Source organism: Typopeltis vanoorti, chromosome 5 (assembly GCF_054136105.1).
Source record: "Typopeltis vanoorti isolate ZY-2024b chromosome 5, IOZ_Tvanoo_1.0, whole genome shotgun sequence".
In the NCBI taxonomy this organism is placed as follows: domain Eukaryota; kingdom Metazoa; phylum Arthropoda; class Arachnida; order Uropygi; family Thelyphonidae; genus Typopeltis; species Typopeltis vanoorti.
This window is the reverse complement of record NC_143553.1, coordinates 35,106,973-35,124,808: the sequence shown is the minus strand read 5'-3', so window position 1 is coordinate 35,124,808 and position 17,836 is coordinate 35,106,973. Positions and strand designations below refer to the sequence as shown.

The 17,836-nt window shown below is 37.5% G+C and overlaps 1 protein-coding gene across 1 annotated transcript in view; it reads left to right on the top strand.

The window, feature by feature from the left end:
* Positions 1-17,836, top strand: part of LOC150106311 (uncharacterized) — a 114,190-nt gene that overhangs the window by 81,967 nt on the left and 14,387 nt on the right. The window contains exon 3 of the mRNA XM_090392974.1: positions 9,466-9,523. Within this exon, the coding sequence (XP_090249100.1) occupies positions 9,466-9,523 (58 nt within the window). The remainder of the gene's footprint in view (positions 1-9,465; positions 9,524-17,836) is intronic.

Below are 17,836 nucleotides of genomic sequence, written 5' to 3'. Positions count from 1 at the left end.
TATGCTTAATTCTGACTTAAGTCCAACCACACTTTCATTACTACTGTTATTAACACTTCCACTAATTTTTTTGTTTACCCAGTTATGTGTAAGCTGTTCTCGGAAATAAGATAAATAAAATAAATTTCTTTACTTTTTGATTTGACTTGTATGCCACTGCAGCCATCGATCTTTCCAAATGTCTTTTAGTGATAAATGAATTTTATTGTTGAGTGTGAGACCATCTTACTTCCATGCTTGGTCTCTAATCAACGACTTTTGCAGTATCAAATCCTTAGCCCATCCATGGTACTAATGTACAGTAAGTGTGCAACCCTCTGTCAGTGGGATTCACCTAAAGTAAAATGTAAGTTCTCATTTAATGTAGACTCTTGCTTTTTTTTTTTTTTTTTTTTTCAAATACACGTTAATTTGCTAGCACACATTGTTTTAGACAATGGGATATTTGCCCTTGGGTTGGAAATACCTAGGTTCAAATGCTATCTAGGTTGTGAGTGATCTTCTAAGGGTTCTTCAGCTGAAAATGAGTTACCCAATCTCATGTGGAAGAGCAGTTTCCTTCCCCCTCCTGAAAACTAGCTGCTCATCTAGCAAATGTTGGTCGATTGGTAGAGCCTCTGCTACTAATGGCTCAAGCAAAAAAGTTAAGCAAGTTTGAGCGCGGATAGTAGTTGGAAGGGATTTAATCGTTCGATGCTGTTGGCACGCTCCCTCGATGAGTCTGGACTCCCTGGAGGTGTTGTAAAAACTCGACGTAGCTTAAAATTACCAAAGCGCTTTACATCGATTTTTACATGGTCAAGTCCCATGAGAATATTGTAAAAATAACCTTGTTTGTCTCTGTATATTTTATGCTAGATATTATTGTAAATCACCCTATGGAAATTAACTGTATTTACTCCTTTAACAAGAATATTTTAGAATGTCAAAAACAGAGGCAATGTTTTGCCGCCGGAACGTCGTGTAATAGCTCTCTATGAGGGCATAAGAAAGGTTGTTTACGAATTTTGTGTGTATGAGAAAGTGCTTACAAGCTCTGCGCATAAACACCTCCAAAGTCAGTCTAAAAGATTCAAACAACTTTCCGCTGGCCGGCAACTTACGATCAAAAGGGCGGGTTGAACTTTAAAAGAAAATGAAAGTCATGCAGAATTCTTCGGGGTTTACTACTTTTAGTGCAAGGACCCGAGATCGCAAAATAAAAGGGGAGTGAGCCGAGCATAAGGGGCTTCCAGTCGGAACCAGAGAGGAGGCGAACTGTAGAATATAAACGGAGTCCGAACCAGAGCAGTGGCGGAGGAGAAAAGAGGTGAGGCAAGACCCCAGTTACTAAAGAGGAGAACAGAGATCTAGGTGCAGAGAGAGAGAGCAAAAGGCAAAGCACTGTTACCAAAAAGAGCCAGATGCAGTCATCGGCGATTAGTAGCAGAAGTTCCCGAAGTAGGGATCCAGAGGAGAATTTGCCCGTATGCTGAAACCTCTTGTATATGTGCTATTCGAGTACCGCAGATTGCAGTCCAAAAGCCCGCTAATATCCCGAAGTGATACCGCTGTAGTAAGATACTCCTGAAGGAAGCCTAAAACTCGAGATGAAAGAAACGCCATAAAGACTTTAGTAAGACTTTTGACTGAATGTGCGATACAGAGCCTCTAAGTTACTTCCCTTTGTATATTTTCTTTCATAATTTAGGAGATACGAGGTGGTATCAAAAAGTTTCGAGACTAGCTGTTTACAAAAAATTACTTTATCTACGTTTACACTTTATCACCTTCAAAATAGTCCCCTTGCATATCAAAAGTCTTCTTTTCGAAGCATGTCAAGCGCCTGTGATTCGCGCTGGATCTCTGCAATGGTTTCAAAACGGTGACCTTTGAGCTGGATCTTCATCTTCGGGAAGAGGGCGAAGTCTGCAGGAGCCAAATCTGGTGAGTGCGGAAGTGAGATCATGTTGTTTTTGGCGAGAAACTCGCGTGTGAGGAGAGCTCGGTGACAGGTGCATTATCGTCGTGGAGCATCCAGTTTTTCGGCCGCCACAGATCTGGTCGCTTTCGCCGAATGTCCTTCCTCGGACGCCTTAAAACCTGGCAGTAGAACTCGCTATTGACGGTCTGATCCCTGAGGATGAATTCTCGATGCACAATGCCGCGAATGTCGAAAGAGAAGATGAGCATGCACTTGGTCGAGCTGCGGACCTGCCTCGCCTTTTTCGGTCGTGGAGATGATGGGCTCTTCCACTGTGAAGACTGTTGCTTCGTTTCAGGGTCGTACTCGTACACCAAGGTTCCTCACCGGTAATGATCCTCGACATGAAGGATGGGTCATCCACGGCACGCTGACGGAGTTCTTGGCAGACTTCGACGCAGTGTTCCTTCTGCTCCTGGGTCAGCAGCCTGGGGGATGAACTTGGCAGCAACACGGCGCATGTTCGAATCACACGTAAGGATTGCCTGCACATAAACTTCCTTTTGCTTTATTTAAACTCTTCTCACATTTTCTTTAGATATACTAAAGAAAAATTTGTACGTTTTGTAATGATATGCATATTATCACTACACACAAACTGATTATAATTTGTTTGGTTAATTTATCACTAAAATCACCGATTTAACTCATTCCAATCTCACAATTGGAAACATCATTGCATGCCAAATTTATTTGCTCTTCCTAACATACTTCAGCAATGCATTCTACTCAATAGCCACTTTCCACACCAGAAAATCTGCTTCTCTTCAGTTCTCAAGAATGTCTAACCCTTCTCTTCAGTAAGTTTCTGCAAGTTACCTTTCTTTCTCTTCTCATAATCACCATTCCAGTTTCTTCATCATGGAATCCGGATGATGAAATTTGCATCCAACAGTCTCTAGATGGCAAACTTGTGGCACGTCCGAGAATTTTGCAGGCACGTCAACGATTTACAGGTGATATCATTTTATGCGCTTATAAATTATTCAACCTTTTTTTTTTAATTGTTACAATACATACAAGTTTAATTTTGTTTCAGACGAGTTTCGAATCGAGAATTTCAAATGCAATAAAGCTATGAAGACGGGTGCGGTATTAACAAAAGACAAAGGCAACCGACAATTGTTGAGTTGAAATGCTTATTCTCTTCAACCGACTTCCATAACATCTGAAACATTGACTATATATTTCTTACTTTTAGCACATTCACGATGGGGTGTTTATCGTTACGACGGAATTTCTCATTACTGGCAGAATCAACTTACACAGAGTTTCAACAGTGTTATTGCTGCCTGTTTGCGTTTAAGCTGGCAGGTGAACTCATTATGTGGTGCGTTTTAATTCCTGGTTGAATTTTATTTGAAAGTAGCTTTTGTGATCTGCCATAATGACATCGAGAATTTCAAATCAAATGCAATAAAAATGAACACTTATTTCACGTAACTGAAAAATTGGATAATAGTTTTTAGTTAGATATTGTTTCTGCTGCAACATATGGTTTTGCTTCAGTCTATACAGCAGTTTCTGTGAGAGGGGACATGTGATTCATTTTTAGGGCCGTTTTTATTCCAGCTGTCTCTAATTGCACTATTTGTTGAGAAATATATTACACAGACTGCAAACGCCTCTGTACTTTATTCAAGGATAAAATAAAACTACTTCTTTTTCTTGCATCTGCAGTATAATGGCTGTTGGGGAAGGAGTGTTGTTAACTGCAGGTAGCGAGTTACTATCACCTCGACGTGAACATGTTTAAACATTTTTTGTGCGAAGTACATACAAAACTTTTTAATGTCTTTTTTTGTAAAGTAAAATCAGGGCGTTATATTCGAGTGAATAAGCCATTCGTTGATGAACAGATACACTATATAGCAAAACACAACTTTGTGGCCACCAACTCAACCCTCATGACACTTCCCCTCTTTCAACTAATCACTTTCACATCCATCGTTGCTCTGATCAGTAGAGGTGGTGGTGCAATAGCAGCCCTACATATTGGAGGAAGCAGGCTTGCCCCAGGTCCTAACGCTCCCCCCGCGTGGAAGCCTGCGGCTTCTTTCGTTGCTCTGATCTGTAGTGGTGGTGCAATAGCAGCCCTTCTTATTAGAAGGCTGGCTTTTAGAAGCCATCCTTCTGCTGCTTCCCCTGTGTAGCTAACTTCTATGGTGAGTTACAATGCATAAATATTTATCTATCCTGTTTTTTTTTTTTTTTTTAATTTATAATATTATTCAATTTTACACTGAATAATATAAATTTTTGATGATCAGAATGGAATGTAAATGAAAATTAGCACAAATTAATTTAATGATGTTGGCCTGAGGAAACAATATGCTACAAGATTTAATTAGCCCAATGATTGATAACTAATTTAAACACGTCTTAGGTTTGTTAAATTAATTTTTGCCCTATTAAAAACTGCCCAGCAAGTCGGCAACTCGATTTGTGAATTTTTGGCACTTGCACATTAAAAGGTTCACCACGACTATTGAATAGTTCATGCCTAGTTAGTGGACTTCCAAGGTGCATTCTCATATTTCATAATCTCAGCATCCTTATAGTACCAATACTCTGTGGTCTTCATCTACTGGCAGAAGAACATTGTAATAACATAGATGAATTATTTAAAAAATATAAAGACATTAACAAACTGAATTTGAAATTTAATAACAACAAAAACAATGCCATCAAAGATGAAAATGGAAAATAAATTACTAATAGAATCTAAGGATATATTAATGGATTGGCAGAATTATCTTGAAAATCTCTATAAGAGCGACGAACTTGATGTTGATATCAGCATAGAAAATCAAAATGAAGATAATCTAGGACCCCCAATAATGCGAGAATTTGATAAAGCACTGTCCGAAATGAGTAAGGGAAAAAGTCCAAGTGTAGACAATATTCCTATAGAACTGCTACAAAATCTAGGTGATGAGACAAAAACCTTACTCTATCAATTAATAGCCCAAATCTATGATAGAGGAGAAATACCAAAGGAGTTTATGAAATCAACCATACCGAAAAAGAATAATGCAAACAAATGCAGCTAATTTAGAACAATAGCTTTAATCCCACATGTTAGCAAAATTCTGCTAAAAATTATTCAAAATAGAATTTATTCAAAAATGGATTGTCCATTGGATGAAGACTAATTTGGATTCAGAAAGAATAAAGGAACAAGAGAGGCAATACTCTGTCTAAGAACAATAACAGAGAGAAGATTAGACTTTAGTCAAAATACTTACATTTGCTTCCTTGATTTAGAGAAAGCGTTTGATAAAGTAAACCAGCAAATACTCCTAAATTGTCTAACTAATATCGGTATAGATTTGAGGGATAGGAAAATAATTTATCAAATTTACAAAAATCAAAACGACAGATTAAAATCAATGATAAGGAGTGGAGTAAGACAAGGATGTATACTTTCGCCACTTTTATTTAATTTATATATTGAAAAGGACAATCAGGGTCTGCGCAGTTGGCCTAGTGGCTTTGCACAACCATATGCCCGGGGAAAGAGTGTCCCAGGTTCAATTCCCGTCGAAGACGTCAGGAATTTTGAGGATCTTCCTCAGGCAGAGTCAAGTTAGCCAGTCTTGGGTGCGGGCAGTAGGGTTTTTCCTGCCAGTTTATCTGGTGTTTTTCATCCCGCAAGCAGGCAGACCGGCCCCGTGAACATACGCATCTACAGTCAAGGATATATCCCCCCCCCCCCAGTGGCAGACTAGGCGACCGGTACTAACATGAAGTTGCATCTAAGTAACACGTGGGCCTTGCATAGGAAGTGGGAATAACGCATAGTGAAAGAAAGAAATTGAAAAGGCCATTCAGGAAATTAAAGATAAAATAGTGGCATAAAGATAAATGGTGAGCAAGTCATGTGTATAAAATCTGCTAATGACATAGCCCTTGTAGCAGAAAACAGAAGAACGTTAAAAATAATGCTAGAATTACTAAATAATAACTTTGAAAAATATAAAATGAAAATCAACACAGATAAGACTAAAATCATTGTTACAGGCAAAATCCCTGTCAATACAGAGCATATAGACAAAAAAAACAAGTGAAAAGCTTTAAATATTTAGGAAGCCTAATAACATGTTATTAGGCTTCCTAAATGGCAGAACAAGAATAAACAATGCAAAAGCCCAATTCTCTAAGATGAAAAGCATTTTAACAGGAAACCTCAACCTACAATTGAAAAAAAAAATTAGTAAAGATATTGCACTGTATGGATGTGAAATCTGGATTCTAGGCAGAGAAGATGTAAGAAGATTGGAGGCTTTTGAAATGTGGCACTGGCACCACCTGAACAAAATAAAATGGACAGAAAAAAATCAAACCAACAAGTCCTGAGAGAGATAAACGAAACAAGAATTAATTAAATCGATCAAAATTAGAAGGGATAGGTGGTTTGGACATATACTTCGACATGATGGACTTGTGAAAAGAATAACTGAAGGCAAAATAGAGGGGAAAAGAAGAAGAGGCAGACCAAGGAAAAGCTTTCTTGACCAAGTCAAAGACAGCACGGGTTTGAGGAGTTACCACGAGGTTAAGAAGAAAGCCAGTGCCAGAGCGGAATGGAGAAAATTGCTGCTGAGCTACCAGTCCCAAGACTGATGATGATGATTATGATGTGAGTCATCTCACATATTTCTCAATATAGTACACAGCCTTGTTCTCAAAAGCACAAAACCTGACAACAGCAACTCCACTCATTTGTCCAAGTATTTAAATCTTCCAGATAATACTTATCAGCATCATTGCTTTACATGGTCATTTTGTGTCTTCTATAAATTTGGTCAATGTAAAATTATCTCTTAACAAAAACAAGAAAAGAACATAAGTTTACCAGCCTGGTAGATACAACAGATAATCTCTGCTTTTCAACTTTAACAGTGTAAATGTCATTGTGAGGATGTTTATTAATGTCTTTACACACCAATTTAGTTCAGATAGCTCAAGGCTACCATCTTATTTATTTTGAGGTTAGAAGTGCTTGGGAAAGGACAGGGTTTTCCAATTATCTAATCTTCAGTCTACCTATCATAGATGCGACACCTTTACCACTATGCAGGCCCTTCCCAACACCTAGGGGAGGGGGGGGGGGACCTGGGAAAGAGTGTCCACATACCCTATATCTAAGTATCTGAAAGTTATAAATCAAGCTTATGTCCTCTTACCCTGCCAAATATACCTTAATACTTTTTGGAACTTTACTTTTGTGTACAAAATATTGATCGTGTCCCACCCAAACATTCACAAACATCCATGACCTTACTGGTTAGTGAATGGAAACAATATCTGAGCTTATTTAAGCAAAACTGCAATAACTAAGTCAGAATGTTCTCTCCAATAGGCTATGGGGTAAAGATGTTTATAAATTTCATTACCTAGTGAGACCATGTCCAGCTTATCAGAGGAATGAAGTGGCTTGAAAAAGTCATGTTTAGTCTCTCAAGCAGGGTTTCTGGATTATGAAAATACAACATATAAAATTAATAAACAGAAAATAATTCTTAGCCTACCAACAGTACTATGGGAGGGAGTCGCAAAACAAAAATTCTTAAACTGTGAAAATTTCACAAAACTAAAATTTAGAATTTAAAGGCATGTGTAATATATTTGTATGCTCCTCCAGAAAGTAAATGAGATCTAGGATGATGGTCAAGACACCTGAAGTTCATGGAGCATAACTGAAGAGCTGCAAAGATGATAGAGCATACTGATGTCCCAAAATGGAGGATTGATAGAATAGCTGTACCACCGTACAAAAATTCAGACAACCTGGACTACTATTCAGAAATCTAGTCATCTGTTGTTTTCATTGATGAAAAGATTCATCAGAGAAGAGTAATTAATACCTGGAATGGCAATATAACCAATATTTAAGTGGCTGAGGAGATTTTAGCATATTGATATTGAAGGAATTATTCTTTTCCTCTGCTCCATATATTCCACTCACCCCTGGAAGTTGTATAAAAGTCAGGTCAATAAGGGAGTAATTAGTAGGCAAATGGAATGCATTAACAGAGGGAGTTGTGGATGTAGGAGATATGCCAGTCACAGCAACACTTAAGACTACCAGATGGATACATTTCAAAACAGAAAAGAAAACTACTGCAACTGGAAGAAAAATTTTGTTAGAAAATACTTCATATTTTTCCAGAATGTGAAAAAAACTGTAGTTTTTCTACTTAATCATATTTAAATCAATCAATAAATAAATAAACTAAAAGTTATACAACTTTTAAGATCATGGTTTTGCAGTCTGTGGCTTAATAGTTGACTGCTGCTAAGTTATACAGAATCATTAAATCTTTAAACAGGTTTCCTACTCTTATCTTAAAGCCAGTTTTTGGTACAACTGCTTTCAATGTTAAGGTCACTTAAATCAGTATAATACCTCTTTCAACTTCTCATTAACATGTTAAGTTCAATGGTCTGTTATACCTAAATATAAACCTATGCTTTGATATGGTTAATCTTATCTGCCAACTGAAAGTGTTCTCAGGCCAGGTGAATTTACTTTCTTTTTTTTTTTTTTAAATAAGAACAAAAAACCTAGCCACTTCTGTGAGTCTAATCTTCAGATGGCTTTCATAAAGGTTCTATCTCAGACACAGGTCTTTCAAATTCATAGACAGCGTCTTTACTGATTACTCTATGGAGGCTCATTATAATATACATGTTCATATAAACTGTGATATTTATAAATATCAGAATTAGTATCCAACTTTGAACAACTACCTACCAGTATCTCTTGGCTTTGGTAATAATTCTGAATAACCATTCCCATAAAAATAATTGAAACATTTAACATGTTGTTTGAACAAATTTACTAAAACTCTGAAAACTAAACCATTGGTTGCTTATTGGATGGGGAAGGCTGGTCGTAAAATTATCATTAGATTGGCTCATGGCTCCCTAAGCACCTTCCTATAGTTCCCATTTAGTCCTGATCTAGGTTCCAAATTTTCCACTATCTAGGATCATTTCCAGTATTCTAGCCCTAATTCAGGTTTTAACTGGCATCCCCACAGCACGGATCTAGCTTTCCTATCATTTAATCAGCTCATAACTACTAACCTGTAGACTGAGGACACCTGTAATGGGTCCATTATACACCTAGATACTGTCTAACTTCCCTGTACTTTCAGGCAAGATTACTGCAGGTTGAAAAACCCCTGCTTCCTCCATAAGAGAAAAGCTCTTTTAACAAAATATTCCACATGACTGTGATCACAATGGAATCCATATCTTTTCCAGCCAAAGGGCACATGTTGCATCACTGGTAGCACTTAGTAAGAATAAACAGTGTGCATAATGAAACCCACCCAAAATGATTCTACTCACTTCATGAAGACATAGTAAAAACTCTTCACTCTGTATTTACTGGAGGGTTTTAGTTGAAACTTAATATTGAGAGAGAAAAAAAAAAAAACAATTTTAGTGAAATAACTTCTGATTTACTCGATTTCTATTTTATTTTTCAGAAATATGTAAATGAAGGAATTGTTGTAAGACAGTGTACCATGGAGTGTAAGGCTGGAGGTAAGAGACTTGTTTCAGTATACAAGAGTACTGATACTATACATTGCATTATAATTCTAGTCTGGATTTAATTTTTAGTGTGGCTTTTCTCATTTAAAAGTATACTAATATACAGGTAACCCTAGTATAACGCAGATGTTAGGTTCAATAGAAATGCCGCGTTATATAAATTGCATTATACGAGACTTAGATCACATAGAAAAAGTAGGGTTAGGTTCCGAAATCGTTTTTTTTTTTTTTTTAAACTATATAAACAACAATGACAATATTTTTATTTAATTCAGGTAATTCAAGAAAACAAACTATGAGACAAATACATAGTATAAAATTATAAAAATTACATTGCACATAATGCATAAATGTTTTAGACACAATAAAATAAATTGCATATTTTAATCATCATCACTGTCTTCAGAAATAACATTTCATAGATGTTCTTTAAGTGGCCGGAGGTCATCACCACTTGAAATCTCTTGGACATCATTTGTATAATTCTCATTGCCTACTTCAGCTGGTTTAGTCATCAAGAAATCAGTAATAAGACTTTGCTTTCCACTATGCTGCAATTTTTATTAAGTTCGTAATATGGCGCTAAACAAATATCCAATTATCTCGTGAACTGAATTCTTTAACGGATTTATCACAATCAGAATCTTCGGCAGAACTTTCCCTGCCATTTGGTTCGACGGCATCTATTAATTGTACCAGTTCCTCCTCATTTAAATCTGTTTCTCCATCAATTAATTCACTAATTTTGTATTCAACCATATCGCAAAAGCCCTCTCCACCAAAAATGTGTGCGACGTTTATTATACGACGTAGCTCGGCATCCACTGGCGGTACAAAATTTTGTTCCAGAACAGATTCAGGCCATATTTGTTTCCAGCAAGCATTCAGCATAGAGGGTTGTAATTCCTAATGGGCAGAGAAATAATTTTTACACAATTCAATATTGAAAACTCTTTCCACGCTTGAGGCAGTTCATGTTTGGATTAGATTCCATTTTTTCCAAAATTAATTGAAATGTTCGCTGAATATAATATGACTTAAATGTTGATATTATTCCTTGGTCGAGTGGTTGAATAAGTGAAGTAGTATTAGGCGGCAAAAAAGTTATTTTAAATTTGTTGGGTGGCCCTATGTGTTATCTAAAATTGTTAGAATTTTGAAGTCCATATTCTTTTTCTTTGTGTAACTTTCTACATTGGGTACAAAACACTAGGAAAACCAATTTTCAAACATGCTAACTGTAACCCATGCCTTTTTTTTTGTTGTTGGCCTGCCAATAAATAGGTAGGGTGGACTTGTCGAGACGTTTCATCGCATGAGGATTTGCTGATCGGTTAATAAACATTGGTTTTGTCATGTAATCACCTGATGCATTACTACAAAACAGTAGTAATGCATCAGGTGGAGTAATTCTATCTTTGGAAACTTTGAATCCAGGAGCTGATCTTTCATTTTTCGAAATATAGGTGCGTTTTGGCATTTTTTTCCAGTATAACCCAGATTGGTCTGCACTGTAACCACCTTCTTTAGTGGTTTTTAAAAGTTCAGCTAGGTATTTCTGGGCAGCTTCAACATCTGCTGATTCTCCCTGGATTTTAAGATTATACAAAGAAAACCACTTTTTAAAGTTTACGAACCAACCCTTACTGGGACAAAATCCATGCTAAGAGATTTCTTCTGAAGAATCTTGATTGAGTTCTTTTAAATGTTTATAAACTTTCAGAGCTTTTTGCTTAATAAGGTGTCCATCCAAAGGAATTTTCTTTTGAGTGCAATCTTCTGTCCAAACCATTAGAGATTTCTCCATTTTTTCTATTAGAATATCGCAAACACGAGCAATGCGCTTTGCACTTACCGTTGACCCAGCAATAACACTTTCTCGGATTTTGTTCATTTTGTTTGATTGTTCAAATTGATGATTCATTTAAATTCAGAGTCCTTGCAACAACTCCTGGTTTTTCTCCAATTTTCAACCAATCCAAGGTTTTAATTTTTTCTTCGAGAGAAATGAATTACTTCTTCAATGTTGGTTTTTTCCCTTTCATTACAGTTTTAGTGGCCATTACAATAAAAATAAACTTTTACATAAAATAAAGCATTACATATGTATGTAACTCACCAGAAAATAAACTGCTCAGTTTGAGAATAACACACTTATGATTTTAAATGCACTTTCCTGGCAAAAAAACAAAGACAATTTTCAACAATAAACACTTTATACAGTAAACCCTAGATGGCGAACTTATGGCACTCGTGCCAGAGGTGACACGTCTGAGAATTTTGCTGGCATGTCAGCGATTCACAGTGATATCCCTTTATATGCTTATAAATTATTCAAGTTTTTTTTTAATTGTTACAATACGTACAAGCTGAAATTTGTTTTACACAAGACAGCAGCTATAAAGACGTGCATATGATTGGTGCGGTATTAACAAAAGATCACGCGACCCAAAGACAAAAGCAACCAACAAGTGTTGAGTTGAAATGCTAATTCTCTTCAATCAAATTCCATAACATCTAAAACTGTCATAACAACATTCACTATTAGTTTTAACACATTCACAACAGGGTGTCATTTATCATTCTGATGAAACTTCTCATTACTGACTGGCTCAACTCATACAAACGTTTCAACCCTTGGATGAATTTTCTTCTTGGCAGGCGAACTCACACATTCATTATATGGCATGTTTCAATTCTTGGTAGTCTTTTATTTTAAGTTAGCCTTTGTGATCTGTCATAATGACATCGAGAATTTCAAATGGAATAAAACAAACTTATTTCATAATTGAAAAATTGGACAATAGTTTTTAGTTAGATACTGTGCTTCGGTGCAATACATGGTTTTGCTTAAGTCTATACAGCATAGTTTCTGTGAGAGGGGACATGTGATTTATTAGTTAGTGCCATTTTTATTCCATCTGCTCTAATTGCACAGACTGCAAAAGCCTCTGTACAGAATCTTATTCAGTGATACAATAAAACTAAATTCGATACTTATAACTACTTGAGTGATACGGGAAGACACAAATTTAACGAAGATAAAATTTGATTTTTAAGTCCAGCGGTGAAAAATATGAAAAAAAAAATAAAGGGTTACTAGAAATTGTAAACTGCGTTGAACAAGGAATACTACAATTTGTAGACTGTATTGTATAAGTACCTCGTTATACGAGGGTTACCTGTACTTAGATATTAATTTACAGTTTATTATATTTATAATAAACTAAAATTATACATACATCTTCAAGGCCCACCTTTCCTAATTGGGTTGTGGGGGCAACAGCTGCAAGTGGAACTTCCAATGGTCACGATCCTCTGCCACCAAACTCAGGTGTTCTGGTGGGGTTCCCAAACTTGTCTATCCAGCAAGTCCTTGGCCTTCCATGTGGCCACCCACCCTCTGGCTTGGAAAAGAGGGTCTGCTAAGAGAGCCTCTCTTGTGGCATTCTGACCAGGTGCCCATACCAATGTAACTGTGATCTCTCAATACGGAGAAGCAGCAGTTGAATATTGAGGGTTTCCCGAATTGCAGAGCTTCTGACTCTGTCGAGTCTTGTCAGCCCGCAACCCCTCGAAGGATCCTCATTTCAGCCGCTTGGATTCGTGTCTGCATTCTTTCGGTCATTACCCAACTCTCATGACCATAGGTGAGGATGGGGACATAGAGTGTATTGAAGACGGTCAGCTTTGCCTTCTGGCTTAACTCCCGCAATATTGAGCTTGCTAAGCCAATTCGAGTATCTAGCTCTATGTCCCATTTTCCATCATTCGTGAATATGGACCCAAGGTATTTAAACTTCTCCACCTTCCTCATTGGGACTCCACTTACATGTAGAGTGCACTGGGATGGTTGTCTTGAGACCACAAATGTTTCAGTTTTGGCCACACTAATCTTCATTTCGGCGTCTGCACAAACAGCTACAAACCTATCCAGGATCTGCTGGAGGACATCTGTGGAAGAGCTAAGCAGAACTAGGTCATCTGCAAAAAGCAGATGTCCAATGCTACATCTCCCAATTCTGACACACTCACTGCCTCGGCTGTGCCTATCAATCCAGTCCATAAATATTATGAAAAGGAGGGGTGACAAAACACACCTTTGGTGGAGGCCAATGGAAACTGTGAAAGGTTCAGACTTTGTGCTGTTTACCATGACACAAAACTCTGGGCATTCATACAGGGACTTGATCGCAGCTAATAGTTGGCCATCCACTCCATACTCCTGTACTACTTGCCAAAGCTTATCTCGAGGAAAACAGTCATATGCCTACTCCAAGTCCACAAAACATGTGTAGACATTCTTGGCATGTTCCCAAGATTTCTCAAAGACTTGCCTTAAAGTGAAGATTTGGTCAGTTGTGCTTCTACCAGGACAAAAGCCACATTGTTCTTCCTGGAACTTTGACTCAACTATGCTCCTGCACCGTCTTTCCAAGCATTTAGCATACACTTTCCCAGGCAAGCTGAGCAGAGAGATGCCACGATAGTTACTGCAATCCTTCTGGTTTCCCTTCTTGAAGACTGGTATTATTATGCTTGTCTGCCACTGCTTTGGTGCTCGCCCAGATATCCAAACAGCCTGACACGCTCGAATCAGCCAGAGAACACAGTCTCGATTTAAGGCTTTTAGCATTTCGTGCCGATTTTCATCATCCCCAGCAGCCTTGCCCAATTTTAGAGATTTTATTGTTAAATGGACCTCTTCTGCTGTGAGACTAGTCATTACCTCGATCTGCACCTTTTGGATATCCACAACTGCTGGGCCACCCGGGTTAAGAAGGCTCTCAAAGTATTCCCTCCATCTGTGGAGGACATCCTTCTCGGTTGTCAAAAGTGCACCATCAGAGGCCTTAATTGCCCTTGCTGTGCACAATTTTCTCCCTCGAAGGCGGCAGATGGTCTGCCAGAATACTTTATTTGCAGAGGATGAGTCTAATCTTTCTCCAAAGGATTCCCAAGCCTTCTGCTTTGCTGTCTTTACTGCCTCAGCAGCAGCTTTTCGTACCTCAGCATATCGCAAATGCATCTCAGATAACCTGACCCTAAGCCATGTTAGATAGGACTCCTTTTTTGTCCGGACAGTTTTTTCGACTTCTTGGTTCCACCAAGGTGTCCTTTTCTCACTGCCCGTTGCCACGCCGAGCCTCTTTCTGCCATGGCATGAGAGTGCAGAGGCAGTGACAGCTGTTCTGAACAGCTTCCGCTCCTCCTCGACATTTGCAGTATGCTTGGGAATCTCTCTGAACCTGGAGGAAATGTCATCTGCAAAATTCTTCCTCACAGTCTCATTTTCCAATGTCTCCCATTTCGCGCAGTATAGCTGCTTAGGCCTACCAGCGTTGATGGTAGCATCTGGTTTCTGAAGCCATAGAGTGCACACAACAAGGTGGTGGTCAGTTGACAGTTCTGCCCCTCTTCTCACACGAATGCCCAACACTAAAGAAAATAGGTCTGCTGAGACTATAAAGAAGTCAAGCAGAGACCTTTGTTCTAATGTATCCCAGTACCAGGTATACTTATGGACTTCTCGGTGTTGGAAGAAGGTATTCATTATGGACAAGCTGTTAGTACAGCAGAAGTCCAATAATTTCAACCCATTAACTATTATTCGTGTTAAGGTCAGGGGCACCATTTTTCCCAACCACACCTCTCCATGTCTGGTCATCTGTTTCAACATGTGCATTGAAGTCGCCCATTAGCAGGACTGATTCCATGTCTGCACCCTGTCAAAAGCAGCATCCACTTCCTCCAGGAAGTGGAAGCAGATAAAATTATACGTATTTAAAAATTATTTTAAATGTGTTTTTCATAATTTTGGCACTGTAAGCATTGTGTAAGCTTTTTCTTTCATACAGACCACACACATGGCTTACAGTAGCCCAACAGTAGGAAAGTTGCCAGAACAAGTCACTACACTTCCATTTTGATATATAAGGTTATTGTGTATCTAAATATTACATTTTGTACAAACATGGCACACATTATGTTCTGAAAATAATCCCCACCCCCCTTAATGTGGATTTTTATAACTACCTTATTACTTCAGGGCTATCCTGTATAACACCATATACTGTATGTGTGTGCGTTTATTATGCGACTCCAACCCACAAAAGGTGTTTTGTAAAACTATAGCACAATGGGTGTAGAGACTTTATATTTTTATTAATTTCAACATTTATTTTTTGCATAGCCTAGAAACCCTGCTCTAGAGACAAACATGGAACTTTTTCTTTCATGCTAGTTAAGGCCTCCAAGTAAGCAGGGTGATGGTCTTACAGTGGGTGATGAAGTTTATCTCCCACCTAAGGCCAATCACACTTAGTTGGAGAGCAGAAGTGACCACTCAGCCAATCATGCCAGCAAAGTGAATCTTAGATTTTTGTGGTTAATTCACAATCCACAGAAAATAAGATATTTAATTATTTACAACCATCACTTCAAAGCCCAAACTGCAACAAATAATAACTTGTGAGAACAGTAACAGAAAACATAAAAAACTAAAATTGTAATTTGGTGCCAGTTAGTGCTGAATAAAAAGAAGTTTAAGAGTATTAATTTGAAGTTAATCTAATTATGTTTGAACCTTTTAAGATATTTTTTATAGTGAACAGAATTTTTTTTACAAAGGAGGAAGTGATGGAGGGACAAGTTATTTTGCCAACTTTTTAGCAAATCTGGGTGTAGGACTATCTATATTATCCACAGTTGAGCATTGGAGGAGGGAGGAAACATCAGACTGGTGAATTTTTAGTTATCCATATATTCTGGGTGGCTTTACGGGAAATGGCTTGAGCTTGTAAACTTTCTTTAATAATTTGGGAATGTTATTCTTCTCTGTAGTAGTAGGATCTTGAAAGCTTTTTTTCATTTGGTTATATTATAAATTAAAGATGCCAAGAAATTATATTCTTGGGTTCATCCTTTATCTAAGTGTAAGCAAACAAACTTTGCAGGTGAAGTCACTTGACGACTTGTGCATAGAAGCTAATAATTTCACATCAATTGACTTAGTATTCCATAATGCACTACACATATCCTTACATACATGTATAATATTATGCATTATGAGAAGGGCCATTATCCAAACTGGTTTCATTAGTGGGAGTCAGACCCTGAAGTGATACGAAGGTTAAAGTAATGCAGAAGTCATATGGTCAGTGACTTCATGGGCAAACTTTGCTTAAACTTGGATAAAGGATGAAACCATCTTTAGTTTATAGGATCTTGATCAGTAATTCTGTATGTGTATAGCTTTAAGTCACTCATTTTCTTTAGTGGAAAAACAGTGTCTAAGGCTAATAATCAACTAAATTTATTTAGCTAATTAGATTGATAAGCCAATATTTTGCCTTGGTCATCAAACCAGAAAGAAATATGTTGTGCATGCTGGCACACTAGGAAAGGCAAACACAGACTCCTACCATCCTAACTGGTGTCTTCTATGGGCGTGGTGATGGACACTTGCTGAAGATCTCATTGACGGTCTCCATATTTTTGGCAATGGAATGCAGCTGAACTTAAGTTTAGTGAATGTTGTAATGGCAGCAGATTTTAGAAATAGTCTTTCTGGTTTAAATTTGTTTATAGGAGGAGGTTTTTTCCCAATTGGATCTGGTGATCTTTATCCAGGGCATCTGGAACGATTGTAGTATAGATGGAAATTTAGACATTGTTTTTTCCTTAAACGTGAATGATAATAAGCATTCTACACCAGATTAGCTTAAAGGATGTAGTTCATTGTGGAATATTCCTTTTGAGAGGCTTGGATTAGCTGTCAATGTTTGCTACATTCAAACAAATGTTACTGTCTGATATAGGAGGTAAGTCATATCTCACTATTTCCAATTCTGGTACTAGCCTAGGTATAGTGGCAGAGTTATGACTTTAACTCTGCCATTGACAGCCTCTTCCATTAAAATTACTGATGAGTTCACAAAACAACAATGTGATCATGATGTAGTTGTGGTTAATATGCCAACTGCAAAAATATAAGATGAACAATTATCAATGCCTAAGCTTTTTCTAACTGGGAAACTTTATGTAATAGAACTATCTTGTCCTCTTTCCACTCCCTTCAAATCTTGCCAGAACTGAGACTTAAATTAAACAAGTTGGTCAGAGGCACTGTTGGTCTCTTGCACAATCTTTTAACAGATGGGACAACATGCCATTCAATCTCACTGTTCTATTCACATTGATATTTTTAACATGATAATCTCTTGTTCATCTATCTCAATTCTCACCACTGCCATATACAGAAATGGTAATTAAATAAAGTCAACTATTTCTTCTCTCATTCTA